At 40.1% G+C, this 18,382-nt stretch overlaps 1 protein-coding gene across 1 annotated transcript in view; it reads left to right on the top strand.

Moving 5' to 3' along the window:
- Positions 1-18,382, top strand: part of LOC106871513 (leucine-zipper-like transcriptional regulator 1) — a 28,636-nt gene that overhangs the window by 7,715 nt on the left and 2,539 nt on the right. Inside the window, exons 4-19 of the mRNA XM_089346390.1 lie at positions 78-157; positions 537-645; positions 2,099-2,237; positions 3,773-3,912; positions 4,418-4,564; positions 4,738-4,792; positions 5,561-5,671; positions 6,421-6,513; positions 7,454-7,543; positions 8,499-8,552; positions 10,783-10,912; positions 12,043-12,107; positions 12,950-13,066; positions 15,066-15,228; positions 16,068-16,246; positions 17,470-17,619. Coding sequence (XP_089202516.1) covers positions 78-157; positions 537-645; positions 2,099-2,237; positions 3,773-3,912; positions 4,418-4,564; positions 4,738-4,792; positions 5,561-5,671; positions 6,421-6,513; positions 7,454-7,543; positions 8,499-8,552; positions 10,783-10,912; positions 12,043-12,107; positions 12,950-13,066; positions 15,066-15,228; positions 16,068-16,246; positions 17,470-17,619 — 1,822 coding nt within the window. The remainder of the gene's footprint in view (positions 1-77; positions 158-536; positions 646-2,098; positions 2,238-3,772; positions 3,913-4,417; positions 4,565-4,737; positions 4,793-5,560; positions 5,672-6,420; positions 6,514-7,453; positions 7,544-8,498; positions 8,553-10,782; positions 10,913-12,042; positions 12,108-12,949; positions 13,067-15,065; positions 15,229-16,067; positions 16,247-17,469; positions 17,620-18,382) is intronic.

Genomic DNA, 18,382 nt, shown 5'->3' with positions numbered 1-18,382 from the left:
GTTATTTTCTGTCCCTTTGCAGTAATCACCCGATTTAACAGCTTTTATTATACCCCCATCTTTTCTGTCCCTTCCAGGGCCTTTACTACTGGAACACCTCCTCTCCAGCGCTATCATCACTCCACTGTTGTTTATGACCAAAGCATGTTTGTCTTCGGTAAAGTATTACTTATTTCTTATTCCTTTACTACTCACAGGGGGGCTAAACACAGAGGGGACAAACAAGGACAGACAAACGGATTAAGTCGATTATATCAACCCCAGTGCGTAACTGGTACTTATTTAATCGACCCCAAAAGGATGAAAGGCATCTGTCATCTCAGCCACTTTGCCTCCGTCAGGTCCAACGCTCGGAAGGTACTCAACCACTTTGCCCCTGTAAGGCGCAACGTTCAAAGGTTGATTGATGTATGTATGTATGTATGTATGTATGTATGTATGTATGTATGTATGTATAGGTTGATTTTTTTTTTAAATACATATATATACATGCACATGAAAGATAATTTGAAATATATTTTTTGATATCTTTTCAGGTGGTTATACAGGGGACATCCATTCTAATTCCAACTTGACCAACAAAAATGACCTCTTTGAGTACAAATTCACCACTGGACAATGGCTCAAATGGAAATTCGAAGGACAGTAAGTAGGCATTATCATAACTCTTGCCTTGCCGTGTCTCCCTTTCTGGACTGCTTTGACTTCACTACCATTTCTAGCAATGAGAAAGGACCATGTCCTGTCCAAAGCACATTACATACATTATATTTGGTTGCGTGGTAAGAACCGTGCTACCCAACCACATGGGTTCCAGGTTCAGTCCCACTGCACGGCACCTTGGCCAAGTGTCTTATATTGTAATCTTGGTTCAACCAAAACCTTGTGAGTGGATTTGATAGATGGAAACTAAAAGAAGCCTATGATGTGCTCCCCTCCTCTCTTTTCTACTCAGGTAGCTAAGTATCTCCTCTATAGTAAGACAACTGTCTCTGTCCCTCTATCATACAAGGGAAGTGGCACACAAACACTTCCCTTGGTTCTACTCCCTTTCCCAGCTGAGAGGAACCCCACTGATGTTGGTGCCATGTAGAAATCTTCCCACTACTCTCTTTATAGTGGTTGGCATTAGAAAAGTCATTGAGCTGTTGAAACCATGCCGAAACAGACAATGGAACCAGTGCAGCTCTTCAACTTACCAGCTTCTTATTTCTTTATTGCCCACAAGGGGCTAAACATAGAGGGGACAAACAGAGACAGACAAAGGGATTAAGTCGATTACATTGACCCCAGTGCATAACTGGTACTTAATTTATCGACCCCGAAAGGATGAAAGGCAAAGTCGACCTCGGCGGAATTTGAACTCAGAACGTAGCGGGAGACGAAATACCGCTAAGCATTTCGTCCGGCGTGCTAACGTTTCTGCCAGCTCGCCGCTTTACCAGCTTCTGTCAAACCATAGAACCCATGCCAGCATGGAAGATGGACATTAATAATGAAGACCCCTATCTCTGTCCCTCTGTTATACCCTAACTGCTCTGCTGGCGTAAAACCACTTCTTGTGATTCCGTGTGCCCTATGATGAACAAAAATTAACAGCAAGTTAGGCGTAGGAGTGGCTGTGTGGTAAGTACCTTGCTTACTAACCACATGGTTCCAGGTTCAATCCCACTGCGTGGCATCTTGGGCAAGTGTCTTCTACTAGTGGATTTGGTAGAAGGAAACTGAAAGAAGCCCGTCATATATATGTATATGTATATATATATATATGTGTGTGTGTGTGTATGTGTGTCTGTGTTTGCCCCCTCCAACATCGCTTGACAACCGATGCTGGTGTGTTTACGTCCCCGTAACTTAGCAGTTCGGCAAAAGAGACTGATAGAATAAGTACTAGGCTTCCAAAGAATAAGTCCTGGGGTCGATTTGCTCGACTAAAGGCGGTGTTCCAGCATGGCCACAGTCAAACGACTGAAACAAGGAAAAGAATAAAAGAGCAATCAGAAAGCTGTAAAAAAAAAGGTAATGCTTAGACATCGGAAAATTCTGGAATTTTCTCCTGTTGTTAATGGTGTTTTGTGGATCGATTCTTCTATTGCAGGATGCCAGTGGCCAGAGCCGCGCATGGTGCCGCCGTCTATGACCAGAAGCTCTGGATCTTTGCTGGTTACGACGGTAATGCCAGGCTAAATGACATGTGGACTATTTCTCTAGAAGGGGACTGTAAGCAATGGCTTCAGGTAAGGGCCCGCATTTCTTGATTCTGTTCTTCATGCCATTGTTGTTGTTGTTGTTCCCTATGGAACTATGCAGGACAAATAGAGAGCCAAATGGTGTTCTTTTCTGTTTGGCTCGCACTTTTCAATGCCTTAAATTTTGTTCCAATTGATTTCAGATTTGGTGTATTAATGTAGTTTTTTATGCTAATTATGAAAATGAGTGAAAGCGCATGGCTCAGAGGTTACAACCACCACCACAGCAACAACTGCCATCACTATGACCATCACAACCAACACCACCTCCATCACCACTGTGACTAATACCACCACACCACTATCACTACCACCACCACAACAACAACAACCATTGCCACTATCATCATCATCACCACCACTACTATCACCGTTCGACCTACACTACCTCTATCACCACTGCAACCAATACCGCCACCACCACCACCATAACAATAACAACCGCTATCACAACCACCACCACCACCACCATAACAATAGCAACCGCTATCACAACCACCACCACCACCACCACCACCACTACCACTGTGACTGACACCACCGCCATCACAACTACCACCACCACCACCACCACCATTGCAACCAACAGCACTTCCATGACCAACACCACCATATAGAAGCAAGTGATGGATGTAGACACATGCCCACACACACACACACACACACACACACACATCCTAAATCCACTCAAATCTTTGGTCGATGCAGGTTTACTGGAAGAAGTCACTTTCCTAAGGTGCCATGTAGTGGAATTGAACCCAAATCCACATGATTGGGAAGCGAACTTCTCGATCGCACAACAACACACACACTCCCGCACACACATTCAGACACACACACGCAACTCTGTATAGGTTTCTGTTTTGTGTTATTTAATCCTTTAGTATTTAAACCGGCCATATCCGGCCAAAATGTTTAATCTGTTCTATGTTCAAACTGACCAGATCCAGGCTCTCACACCTATTGTTTGTTGACACTCCGTCGCTTACGACGTCGAGGGTTCCATTTGATCCGATCAACGGAACAGCCTGCTGCGCGTGAAATTAACGTGCAAGTGGCTGAGCACTCCACAGACACGTGTACCCTTAACGTGGTTCTCGGGGATATTCAGCGTGACACAGCGTGTGACAAGGCTGACCCTTTGAATTACAGGCACAACAGAAACAGGAAGTAAAGAGTGAGAGAAAGTTGTGGTGAAAGAGTACAGCAGGGTTCGCCACCATCCCCTGCCGGAGCCTTGTGGAGCTTTTAGGTGTTTTCGCTCAATAAACACTCACAACGCCCGGACTGGGAATCGAAACCGCGAACCTGTGACCGTGAGTCCGCTACCCTAACCACTGGACCATTGCGCCTCCTCTCACACCTATAATACAATGTTATTCTACATTAACTATTTACACCATCAAGATCTTGAAGATATGAGATAATCCATGATTAATTCAAATCAATGTGAATCAATAAGCATGTTATGTTTGTTAGAATAATCTGAACACTAAAGGGTTAACCCTGTCTTGTGTTTACAGGTCAACCAAACTGGGAACATCCCGCCAACCTGCTGTAACTTTGCCCTAGCTGTGGCCAGGGACTCAATGTTTGTCTTCTCAGGACAAAGTGGAGCCAAAATCACCAACAATCTTTTCCAGTTTAGATTTGATCAGAACCAGTAAGTTCGTTGTCTTACTAATCTCTCTCTCTCCCTGTTTTGTTGTTGTTGTTGTTTAGCTACAGGTCAGGCCCCCTCGTCCCAAAAAAAAAAAAAAAAAAAAGAGACATGCTCTAGCATGGCCACAGTCAAATGACTGAAACAAGTAAAAGAGTAAAAGATATATATACGGTGGGCTTCTTTCAGTTTCCGTCTACCAAATCCACTCACAAGGCTTTTGCTGGCCCAAGGCTTATAGTAGAAAACACTTGCCCAAGGTGCCACGCAGTGGGACTGAACCCAGAACCATGTGGTTGATAAGCAAGCTACTTACCACACAGCCATGCCCGTGCCTGCACTAGTGCAGTTTTTTCATGTGCGCACCACATTTGACATGGGGTGCAATGAATAAGCAATTGTATACCTACCTAATGAATGTCAAACTCACTGGTTAATTAATATCAAATCAATGTTTAATTACTATGTAAATGATTGTTAATAACTGTTTCATTCCTGTTGTTGTCAGGTGGACGATTATCTCAACGGAACACATCCTTCGGGGAGCACCCCCTCCACCAGAGAAGCGGTATGGCCACACCATGGTTGCTTATGATCGTCACCTTTATGTCTTTGGTGGCGCCACTGGACAAACACTACCGAATGACCTTCATTGGTGAGTAAAAGAAGTTGTGGGTACCATCCTGTCAGTTTTCTAGCATTGAAATCTTTTTGACTCACCCTCGTATATTGTCTGCATGTATGTATATTATTTGTCTATATGTATGTATGTTATTCTATGATGATGTCTGCCTGTTACACCATTTCTCTCTCTCTCTCTCTTTCTAGTTTTGATTTGGATTCCCAAACCTGGTCAGTGATAGAACCTTCCAGAGATAGTCAGGTAAAACCACAATAGATCTGTTGTTGTTGTTGTTTAACCCCAGGCTAAGTCTGATTGAGGCAGACTTATAATCAAAGCTATTTCCTTGGCTTTTTTTATTTTAATGTCAGAGACTATGTTATTTCGGTGCAATCGGATGAATAATACTCGAGTTATAAGCGCACAAAAAAACAGACAGACAGAACCGGATTTATATATTAGATTTGCCATTTCCGATGCGGAGACCTAGCACTCCCGGAATATACACCCCTGAAATACATAACTTGCTTCTAACTTCTTTAATCATAAATCTTCCAGAATAACATATGTGATATTTGTCATCAACGTGCAAAACTATATCAAAAGTAGATTTTTTTTTTGGAAAATTTTCAGATTAAAATTTGTGGTTGGAAGACAACGAAAAAGATCCAATTCCTTTTTTCATGTGAATCACTAAGACCCTAAAAATGTGTGTGAAAGGATGTGAATGAGTAACTCTGAGACAGACAGGGGTCTCGTTCAGGGGAATTTTTATGATCTTGCTCATTTAATACGCCATGCGTGATGAGTAAATCAACCTTGTATGTCTTGGGGGGGGGGATCTCCTGACAGTAATGCCTTGGTGGGGGCTGAAGGTGATAAGGATGATTGTAAGGGACTGTACCCTTGCTCCACGCCACCTAAGTTTGTGGCCATGCACCGATTCACCTCCCCCCCTCATATTTGTTGTTGTTGTTGTTGTTGTTACTTTTTTCTCACAGAGATGGGTTTTGATGCTTCTTGTTGCAGGTACCGACTGGACGCTTGTTTCACGCTGCTGCCGTTGTTGCAGATGCAATGTATATATTTGGTGGCACAGTGGACAATAATGTCCGCAGTGGAGAGATATACAGATTCCAGGTAAGGGATAAACATGTACACACACACACACACACATGCATGCATATGCACACATTGACCTCAGTATATTTTATAAGTTTTACATTAAAATCCAGTAAAATAATTTTGAGAGTATACCTTTATAGGATGATCTAGTGGGAGATGGAGGATATGTCCATACCAGCACATGCCACGGATAGCTATGAGGTAGGAGGCTATGGGCTGGTGCATGCGCACGCACATTTCTTTGTTGGAAACACGATGGTATCGTCTGATGTTCTTAATGGTTCTCAGGCCTGCTGTCAAAGCTATCAATCCTCATTACCAGGTGTCTTTAAGAGGGGCCACGTTTCTACTCGTTAAAGGAGAATTGAGAAGACCAATGCATTGTAGATGTGGAGCTTTTTGTCTTCTGGGCGATTGAGCAATGGCACCAGCAGGACTTCCGTAGTGGCAGGCCCCCACACCAGATGGCTGGACGTGATTGGGGAAGGTCTCCAAAGGCTCACTGTCACCTTGGAGGATGCAGCGAGGCTAGTATGGGATTGCCAGCAATGGCAAGCACTGGTGGACCTTGTTGGCTCTGCACATGATTCACATCTGGGACCACTAATTTGGAATGAGCCAAGCCCCGTCAAACAAGGGCATGAAGCCAGCTAGCCAACCAACCAAAATTATTTTGAACTCACAAGTTTTAAACTTTGCTATTAAAAGGTGAAAATTATTTTTAAAGAATGGACCCTTTTTTTTTTCCCCTCCTCTTTTTGCAGTTCTCCAGTTACCCAAAGTGTACTCTTCATGAAGATTATGAACGTCTGCTGGAAAGTCGTCAGTTCTGTGATGTTTCCTTCATCGTGGGATCGGTAAGGACAGAGAGAATGTGTGTGTGTGTGTGTGTGTGTGTTCCGATAAGGTCAGTTAATGTGTGTGTGTGTTAGTGTTCTAATGATATAAAGTGTGTGAAGGCACATTGTTCAGTGGTTAGATCATCCAGCTTACAACTGTGCGATTGTGAGTTCAATTCCCAGACCAGGCTTGTGTGTTGTGTAAGGATGAAAGGCAAAGTTGACCTCAGCAGAATTTGAACTCAGAATGTAGCGGTGGACGAAATACTGCTAAGCATTTCTTTCGACACACTAATGTTTCTGTCAGCTCTCCGCCTTAATAATAATAATAGTTGCTTCCTCTACATTTTACCAGAATATTCTGTTGTTTTCTGAGATATGTCTTTCATAAATTTAAAATGATTTAACTTATGTTGATCAGTTAATTGGCCAGCAGTAATTCATATTGACCAGTCAATTATATAACATTATCATTATGACCAATGAATCGTAATATTGTCAAATGTGTTGACCAATTGACCATGTTAATATATGTTGACTGATGAGCCATAATATTGCCAATGTGTATTGGCTGGTCAGCTGTGCTTCATGTTTACCTGTCAAGTATAACACTATCATAACATCTTGACCAGTCAATCATAATGTTGTCAATTTGTGTTGACCAGTTGACTGGTCGTCTGTAATATTGTCAATATATATTAACTGGTAAGGCAGTAAGCTGGCAGAAACGTTAGCACACCACGCTAAACGCTTAGCAGCATTTTGGTCATCTTTATGTTCTGAGTTCAAATTCCGCCGAGGTCAACTTTGCCTTGCATCCTTTCAGGATCAATGAAATAGGGACCAGCTAAAAACTGAGGACTTGCCTTCTCCCTAAACTTGTTGGTCTTGTGCCCTAATTTGAAACCAATGTATAGTGAATGGTCAACTGTGCCTTTTTTTTTCTCTTTTTTTTCAGGAAAAGGTAGAGATTCCAGCTCATATAGCTTTGGTGGCCGCCCGTTCTCCCCTGTTGAAAATAAAGATTAAAAGGGCCCGGACCCAATTGGTAAGTCCACTACACTTTGGTCACTTCAGGGGTTTGATTTTTTTTTATGAGACACTTAACAATGTAGGATATATATATATATATATATATATATCGTACATGCAGCACAGAATTTTGTCAGTGAACAGGTCGCGGTCTCAAAGCGACGAAAATATTTTGACAAATTAAATTTAAATGTTGAAGTGAATCTAACGGATTTTGTGTGTTATTTTAAATGGCTTATAAACACCTTCCACGCTGCAATTGTTTGTTTATATGTATATATATATATATATATATATATATATATATATATAAATTCAATAATAGGACGTCCAGCCATCTGGTGTGGGGCCTGCCACTACGGAAGTCCTGCTGGTGCCATTGCTCAATCGCCCAGAAGACAATTTATCAAGTAGCTAGCGTGAAAAAAACCTCATAAGGGAAAAAATCCATCATTTCGGTGTTCGTTTGGTATGTTGATTCACTGTTTATTTCTATTTTTCTTGACCATATTATACTGACGAGTAGAAGTTGTATAATACTACAATAACTACGAAATCATGATCTATAATTCAGTCTGTTTTTAAGGGGTTGGCTTTGAGAGTTGCATTTCCTCGCATTCGGTAAAAATGTGCTTTTTATGGTAGTCTGACCTTAGAGTCCCTCATGGCGTGAGGCGTTATTCTATAGTAATGCCCTTATATAAATATAAATATATATATATATAAAAGTAAATATGTGAAGTACTATTACTGTTAAAAACAGTAATAATGAGGTGGCTAGCAAAACTTCTTCTACCTATACAGGAATAATATAAATTATTTGAAGAAAAGAAGGGTAAAGATACCACTTGCTAAAAATCAATTTGATTGGGTTTAAGATATATTTCAAATGTCCACTTGCTTCCTTTTTAACTTTGACTCCCTTTTAAGCTCGTTTTAAAGTTTGTGGCCGATTTTGTGTCTTTTTCCAGATGCAGGAGATAACAGCTGTTGATGCTGCCAAATATCAAACAGATGACACCCAGGTATGTATCATTGTCATCATCATCACCATCACCATCACACCACCACTTCCACCACCACCTCTAGCTCCAGCACAACTACCACCACCACCATCATCATCATCATCATAATGTCTGTTGTATTGCCTCTGCTGGGATTTCTTTTGCTATAGAAAATCTCTGAGTAATAAATGTTTAGTTTTAAAGTTAATTACTTGTGGAAATCTGCATTGTGGCTGTGTGACAAGAAGTTTGCTTCCCAACCACATGGTTCTGGGTTCAGTCCCACTGCTTGACACCCTAGGCAAGTGTCTTCTACTATATGGCCTCGGGCTAACCAAAGCACTTGTAAGTGGATTTGGTTGACAGAAACTTAAGGAAGAAGTCCATCATATATATGTGTATATATATATATATATATATATATATATATATACAATTAAACCTTGGGAGAGGCATTATGCCGGTAATAAACACACGCACTGGTTCAGTCCTTTATTAATTTATATAGTTTTTTGTTAAATTATTTCATTGCACTCTTGCAATCTCTTCAGTAACTTGTCTCTCCACTTCCATTTATTTTGAATGTATGATCCACATCAAGAATCTTGCACACGAAATACACATACGAAATATATATATATGTATATATATATATATCATCATCATCATCATCATCATCATTTAACGTCCGCTTTCCATGCTAGCATGGGTTGGACGATTTGACTGAGGACTGGTGAAACCAGATGGCTACACCAGGCTCCAATCTGATTTGGCAGAGTTTCTACAGCTGGATGCCCTTCCTAACGCCAACCACTCATTATATATATAATGTTGACCAGTAAAGTGGACATTTAATGTGCTAGAAATAGACCACATGTTGTGTCCACTTTACTGGTCAACTTTATATATATAAAAATATACTTTGATCCCCTTAGATCTCAGATATTTTTTCTGAATCTCTCGGATTCTTTCAATGTGCTAGCTTCCTGGTAATAAATCGATATTAATTAATATCTGATTTTTACCCTATGTTTTAATTCAATTATATATATATATATATGTATATATATATATATATATATATATATATATATATATATTATATATATATATATATATATATATATATTTTTTTTTTTTTTATATATATAATGTTGACCAGTAAAGTGGACATTTAATGTGCTAGAAATAGACCACATGTTGTGTCCACTTTACTGGTCAACTTTATATATATAAAAATATACTTTGATCCCCTTAGATCTCAGATATTTTTTCTGAATCTCTCGGATTCTTTCAATGTGCTAGCTTCCTGGTAATAAATCGATATTAATTAATATCTGATTTTTCCCCTATGTTTTAATTCGATTATATATATATGTATATATATGTATATATATATATATATATATATATATATATATATATATATTTTTTTTTTTTTATATATATAATGTTGACCAGTAAAGTGGACATTTAATGTGCTAGAAATAGACCACATGTTGTGTCCACTTTACTGGTCAACTTTATATATATAAAAATATACCTTAATCCACTAAGATCTCAGATATTTTTTCTGAATCTCTCGGATTCTTTCAATGTGCTAGCTTCCTGGTAATAAATCGATATTAATTAATATCTGATTTTTACCCTATGTTTTAATTCGATTATATCATCATCATCATCATCATCATCATCATCATCATCATCATCATCGTTTAACGTCCGCTTTCCATGCTAGCATGGGTTGGACGATTTGACTGAGGACTGGTGAAACCAGATGGCAACACCAGGCTCCAGTCTGATTTGGCAGAATATATACATATATATATATACACTCTTTTCTCTTTTACTCGTTTACTTGTTTCAGTCATCTCGTAGCTTTAAGATTTTGATGATGTGATTCTTTATTTTTAGAATGGCGTTGCCGGGTAGGTGTGAGAGGCTGGATTGGTCAGTTTGAGTATAAAACTGGTAGAATATTTCGGCTGGATATGACCGGTTTAAATGCTAAACGGTTAAATATTTTGCATATTGTAGAAACATAAACAATTTATTGTACTTAAATTTTAACAACAAAATCTTATATAGACCCCCCCAAGGGCCATATGGAACCTGGTTGAGTACAACTGGCTAGTGTCAGACTGCCCCCCCCCCCTTTTCTCTCACTCACATACACACACACACACACACAAAATGTTAGGCTTGTTATTTAACAAAATCTCAGACTTGATATCTCTCTCTTCTCTTTCAGCAACAGTTGCCTCTCTGCAGTAAGGAAATGGCTGGGAAACTCAAGGTTTCCGTCCCTGATGCTAACCCAAAAGCCTTTGAGATGGTTCTGTCCTACATTTACACTGACCGCATCCACCCGACACAGAAAGGTCAGTAGCAACCCCCAACTACAAACTCACATTCCATTTATATATATATATATATATATATATATAAAATTTATTAATAAGGGTAGAAATTGATATTAATCAATTAAAACCAGTGGTCTAGCATATTAAAAAAAAATCCGAAGATTAAAATTATATTACATACAAAAATAAGAGGAATGACCAGCAAAAGTGGACTCCTATATGCTAGAAATAGATGCCGAATCATCTAGCCATGAAAAATATGTTCTCAGTAAAAATTTAGCGACACAACAGACTGTAAACATATGAGAACATATTTTTCGTGGTTAGATGATTTGGCATCTATTTCTAGCATATAGAAGTCCACTTTTGCTGGTCATTCCTCTTATTTTTGGATATATATATATATATATAACCCTGAGCCAACCAATGCCTTGTGAGGGATTTTAATAATAATAATAATGATAAAAATTAATTCTGGTTTTATTGGCCACAAGGGCTAATATAAATTAAAAACATGTAAGGACAAACACAGGATGAAATGTACAAAGGGTTTTGCGAAAAAGAAAGGCCCATGTAAACATTAAAATAACAGCAAAAAAATATAACAAGTAAAACTCCCAATAGGGGGAGGCACTTTGAAAGGTTACTCATTGTAAAAACCCATAAAAGCCTATTTTGGCACAAGGCCAGCAATTTCGGAGGAGGTGGGTAAAATGATTGCATTGACCCCAGTACATAACTGGTACTTATTTTTATTGATTCTGAAAGGATAAAAAGCAGAGTCAACCCTGGCGGAACTTGAACTTAAAATGTAAAGACAGATGAAATGTCACTCAGCATTTTTGCCCGGCATGCTAACGATTCTGCCAGCTCTCTGCCTTAACCCTTTAGCATTTAAACCGGCCATATCCGGCCAAAAGTATTCTGCCTGTTTTATACTCAAACTGGCCAGATCTAGTCTCTCACACCAATCCTACAATATCGTTTTAAAAATTAACAGCTACCTCATCAAAATCTCATAGCTACGAGTTAATGTACGATTAGTTCAAAACAATGTGGATAAAAAAAGCATTAACTTTGGCAGAATAATGTGAACACGAAAGGGTTAAATCTGTGTGTTTATATTGGGGTATATATTGTTGTTACAGGTCAAGAGCCAACAAGCAATGAAGTAATTCTGTTGATGATGGATGTTTACCGGCTTTCTGTACAGGTGAGTGTTGTTGTTATTGTTGTTGAATATATATTTTAACATGTGTAAGAGGTTGATAGTTGCAATAGAGACATTAGTCTCTCTTTCTATCACCTTTCAACAAAATTATATATGAAGAAACAGTAGAACAATTAACAACATAATGAAAATAAGTTTTATTTTTGGTGATGCTTGGTTTTACAAATCCTGTGTTATTCAGCCTGGCAGCCGCTGGTTAACTTGTAATCAGCATTGGAAGGTTAAAGGCTTTGTTGAGGCATCTGAGAGGAGCAAGTTGTTGCCACGTCGAAGTTATAGCGCTCAAGAGTGCTTCGTTGAGGAGCAAGGTGTTGCCACGTCGAAGGTATCATGCTGAAGAGAGTTAGAAAACGAAAGAAGCGCTTTAAGTACTGGTTTTACTACGAATGTGCACTCGAGGGGCTTCCGGGAAGGCAAGTCCCTTGCGCATGCGTAGATAGATTGTACTTCCTTAATGGCGGCCATAATTTCGCGCCACTACAAAATTACCACAGTTACCAACACTACCACCAACACCACTACATACAATGCCACCACAACTACAATCAGCAACAACAACATCATCTCCACTACAACCAGCACCAACAACAACACAAACAACACCAACACCACCTTCACCACCACCAACACCACTACAACCACCAACAGCAAGGACATCACCTCCGCTACAACCAGCACCAACAACAACACAAACAACACCATCACCAACACCCCCACCAACACCGTCACCCACCCCACCAACTTCACCGCTTCCACAACCACTGACAACTATGTATCATCTCTCTCTCTCTCTCTCTCTCTCTCTCTCCCCTCTCCGCTTTCAGTTCAACATGACCAGACTGGAGCAACTATGTATCCACTACCTGGAAGCATGTATTGGGCATAAGAATGTTCTGGTAGCTTTACAGAATTCTGCAGCATTGAAACTGGACTTCATCAAGGTAGGGAACACCTTTCACCTCTCTCAATAATCTTTTCTAATCTGGGCACAAGGCCCGAAATTTTTGGGGAGGGGGGGCCAGTCGATTAGACCAGGGCTTTTCAAACTGTGGTCTGCGGACCACAGGGGGTCCACAAGGACAAGACAGGGGGTCCGTAGACAGCAAATGCTTTTTATGGGCAATTTGATTTTATATATGTTTTTTAATCGAAATCTTTTAATTGACAATAAACCTATTTGTTAAATACTGTTAAATAAATAAATGTAAAAATATATGTTATTTTAAGCAAATATTTATGTTTAAATTTCATAAGCGTTTATAAGGGGGTCCCTAAGGTAAAGCCTGAAATATAAAGGGGTCCGCAAGTCAAAAAGTTTGAAAACCCCTGGATTAGACCAACTCCAATACAGTACGCAACTGAGCCAAAGCCGGTCTTTTGAACTTAAACCAACATGGAATTTTGATGGGAAGTTTTGACTGAGACCACTTTAAAGCATAAGACTTATATCATAAAACAAAGTGCGGTCCCAGGAGGGGGTTCTATCAAAATAGTTAAATAGGCACAGGAGCGGCTGTGTGGTAAGTAGCTTGCTTAACCAACCACATGGTTCCGGGTTCATTCCCACTGCGTGGCACCTTGGGCAAGTGTCTTCTACTGAACCTGAAACCATGTGGTTGGGAAGCAAGCTTCTTACCACACACTTATGCCTACATATATATATATATATATATATATGTGTGTGTGTGTGTGTGTGTGTTTGTCTGTGTCAGGTCACATGTAGGATCTCTGATTAGTGCTAAAGGCAACATGGAATCCAGTACAACCTGTTGCATGGACAGGTTGTCAGTGGACAATCTGATGAGAAGGCTTGCTAGAAAACCAGGATCTATTTTAAAACGGGGGCCACAGTATTTTCTTAACGAAACACTTTGAAACTTGGAACACTGGTAGAATGTGTCATATAAAACATCTTTTTTCTCTTAGTCTTCTTAAAAAAAAAAAAGAAATCCCTAAGTTATTCCATGTTAAAGTTGTCGTATTTCTGTAATTTCAACCAATCACTGACGTCCATTCAGCCGATATACATTAAGTGCCGACTACATAAACAAACGATTCTGAAACAATTCTATCGGTGATAAAATTATTATTTCCTTGTCAAAAAATGGCTGAAGCATATTGGCAGTAGCTAATAAACCTTTCTATTATAGGCTAACCCTAACCCTAACCCTAACCCTAACCCTAACCCTAGGATTAGGGTTAGGGTTAGGGTAAAACAGCAAATTTAAAAAGAAAAAAGCAAATAAAACGAAGAAAAAAAAAAGAAAATGAAAAAAGCAAGAAGTTATGGAGATTAAATACGCTTTACACCGCTTAATCAGCCAAAGGAGTAAATATAAACAACTGAATACTTGTCAGTGATTGGTTGAAATTATCGAAATAAGACAATTTTTTACATGAAATAAATTCGAATACAAAAATATTTTTCTGTTCTATAACACAAAATAGATAAGTATACGAAGTTTGAAAGTCTTTCCGTACCAAAAACACTACGTAAAACATTAATGAAAACTGTGGCCCCCGTTTTAAAATAGATCAGTGGGGCTAAAAACAGCACTGGAGTGCTGTATTAGTAGAATTAGTACAGCACCATTTAACACAGATGTTGTGGCGAGAGTCATTGACACCCCTGGCGGATTAGAGAATGGACAAACCGAACTCTTATAAAGAGTAGAGGTCGGTAGTAGTCAGAAAGAGTGCTTTGGTAGTCTCATGAAGTACCTCGTGAAGTACCTCCTGAAGTACCTCGTGTGAACACATTGATTGAAACTCCTTTGCATAATTTATTTATACCAACCTGTGGCAGGATATAAAAGCAGACATGTTTGTTGCTGTAATGTCAAGTAGGGGTGGGCAAATCTTTTATCTTTTACTTGTTTTTTTGGGGTTTTTTTTGTTTTTTTTTAATTTTTGTCTTTTTTTTTTTTTTGTCCCTTGCAGGAATATTGTTTGAAGTTTATTGTCAAAGAGAGCAACTACAGCCAGATCATAATGAGCAAGGAATTTGAGACCCTCGACCAACCCCTTATGGTTGAGATCATTCGACGGAAACAACAACCCCAGTTCAGGACCCTACCTGACCCTCAAACTGACCCCAACAATTGTTAGTAATATTTTTGTTGTTGCTGTTGTTGTTGTTGTTGTTGTTGTTAAGAGTGAGGTTGTTGAACAGTAATAGCGAATTATTAGCAGTTTTTGTTGCAGCTCTCTGTGGTCTGAGTTCAAACTCCACCGAAGCTGGATCGGTAGAGCATCAGACGTGCCACCAGCACGGGAGCCAGTCAGCAGCCCTGGCAACAATCACGCTCGAATGGTGGCTCTTAGCGCTCCACTAAGCACGGATGCCAGTCAAGCAGTGGTGTCATTGAATTTGAATTCGATTTCACTTGCCTCAACAGGTCTTTGCAAGCAGAGTCTAGTGTCGTCCAATGAAGGAAAGGTACGCATAAGTGGGCCGGTTACACCACTGGCAGAGGCCACAGGTTATGGTCTCACTTGGCTTGCCGGGTCTTCGATTACAGTTATGCTCAGGCACGACCTTGAAGGGTTTAGCTGAACAAATCGACCCCAGGGTTTCTTTTCTTAAGCCTGGTGCTTATTTTCTCAATCCCTTTTGCTAAACCTCTAAGTTATAGAGACATAAACAAACCAATTCCTGTTGTCAAGCGGTGGTGGGGAGACACACAAAAAGACACTTCTATACACACACACACACACACACACGTGCATTTGTTGCATGCAAAAGTTGATCTTGCCAGCCATCAGAGGCGCCATCATAAATAAAGGAAGAAATATATGGTAACAAGGAGCCTCTGATGACAGGTTGATAGAACTTGGTTTCATAACCTGCCCTGTTTTGTGTCCATGTTTCTGTGCGTACATGCTTCTTGGTTGCCTAACAACAGTGGTTTCTAATTCTGATTGTTTTTTTTCTCATTGCAGCAAACACCCTAGAGAAAGACATGGAGAACTTCCTCAAAGTGGTTGGCATGGAATTCTGTGATATAATTCTGATCCTGGATGGAATCTTAATCCCAGCCCACAAGTCCATATTGGCAGCGAGGAGCAGCTACTTCGAGGCAATGTTCCGCTCATTTATGCCCGAAGACAATACCGTCAAGGTAAACGTGATAGTGAAAACAATTATAGTAACTATATTTTTTATTATAAATGATCTTGATACTTTTTTTTTTACTTTACATAAATTGTTCTTTACATTGTACTGTTGTTTTATTGCCATTTATTTATGAGTATTATAAATTCTATAGGTAGAATATTTTACTGGAAACAAATTACGATTTATAACATTGCTACTATGGGAAATTATTGCTCTGCTTTATGAGTTTTCACTTTAGAAGCTGTCTCTGGGAATAAATTAATGTGTATATTGAGGCATTAATCTACATACATACATGCGGGTGACACGTAAAAGCACCCATTACACTCTCTGAGTGGTTGGCGTTAGGAAGGGCATCCAGCTGTAGAAACTCTGCCAGATCAGATTGGAGCCTGGTGTTGCCATCCGGTTTCACCAGTCCTCAGTCAAACCGTCCAACCCATGCTAGCATGGAAAGCGGACGTTAAACGACGATGATGATGATGAACAGTTATTCACCATCAACCTCCCTATCATGCCCATGACCATGTTCAACCAGGGGGCAAAACAAGGTCAAGGTAGATGACTGGGGATAGAGATGGATGTAGTGGATGACCAAGATGTCTTGCGTGCCCCATCTTGCTCTCTGCACCTCACAAATATATTGCTGTGTGCGCCTTCCTCTCCATTGAACCATGAAGGTTTCTTCCACAAATTCTGCTAGATCCTGTCTTTACACGCAGAGGTTGGCAAACCCTAAGACGCTAATTAACCCATAACTGGGACCCTGTCGAGTGGTAATATTCCGTATAAAGAAGAGTTACTGTCGACATCGCTCTCTTGTCCATGACCATCTTCAACCAGGGGCCAAGACAAATGCAGTAGATGACCAAGATGTCCTTAGGGCCTCATTTTGCTTTCCATATTTCCACAGTGTGTTGCTGTAGCTGCCTTCCCTTCTGTTGACCCACGAAGGTTTCTCCCACACAATCCACCAGATCCAGTTTTCACAGGTGCTACTACTCCGGGGTCAGAGATAGCCCTCAGAGCAATAAGGGCTAAGACGAGGTTCCACACTCGTCAAAACCCAGAAATTCCCAAGTCAGGGCCCCACCGCTAGAAGCAGTTTAAGGTCGTACCCAAAACACCCCTCCCCCTCATTATGTTTCTTTCAGCCTTGCTCTCTCCCTCCTCCACCTCCTCTTTTGTAACCCTTCTTACTCTCCCCCTTTTTTTTTTGTCTTCCAGATTGCTATTGGAGAAATGGTTCCCTCATTGCAGGCTTTCCGCAGTCTGATGCGTTACATTTACTATGGCGATGTCACCATGCCCCCAGAGGATTCCCTCTATCTATTTTCTGCCCCGTATTTTTATGGTTTCACTAATAACAGACTGCAGGTAAGTCTCAGAGAGAGAGAAAGTGAGAATGATTTTTTTTGTTTTTTTTATATTTTATTTATTGTATTTATCTAAAGAGCATGTTGTATATCATGCTTAACACAGATATACTATTGAAAGCCTTGAAACTGCAGTGTTCATCTTGAGAAAGCATCTCTTATAAACATGTTGTTGTTGGCACTCCGTCGCTTACGACGTCGAGAGTTCCAGTTGATGCACGTCCTCTGCATTCTATTCTAGGCACAAGGCTCGAAATTTTTAGGAAGGGGGCCAGTCGATTAGATCGAACCCCAGTACGCAACTGGTACTTAATTTATCGACCCAAAAAGGATGAAAGGCAAAGTTGACCTTGATGGAATTTGAACTCAAACCGTAAAGACAGACGAAATACCGCTAAGCATCTCGCCTGGCCTGCTAACGATTCTGCCAGCTTCTATGTAGAATTATCGATGTTACAGATACAATGTCGATATGCTGTTGCCCCATCATCATCATCATTTAACGTCTGCTTTCCATGCTAGCATGGGTTGGACAATTTGACTGAGGACTGGTGAAAACCAGATGGCTACACCAGCCACCAATCTGATTTGGCAGAGTTTCTACAGCTGGATGCCCTTCCTAACGCCAACCACTCAGAGAGTGTTCCATATTAAACTGAAATAAGACAGTGAGTTGGAAGCAGCATTGGCACACCGGACACAATGCTTAGCGGCATTTTGTCCGTCCGGGTTGAAATGCCGCCAGGGTTGATTTTATCATTTTA

Source organism: Octopus bimaculoides, chromosome 30 (genome assembly GCF_046866305.1).
Source record: "Octopus bimaculoides isolate indiv1 chromosome 30, ASM4686630v1, whole genome shotgun sequence".
Taxonomy (NCBI): domain Eukaryota; kingdom Metazoa; phylum Mollusca; class Cephalopoda; order Octopoda; family Octopodidae; genus Octopus; species Octopus bimaculoides.
Note: the sequence above shows the minus strand (reverse complement) of the source record. Positions and strands in the feature narration are given on the sequence as shown.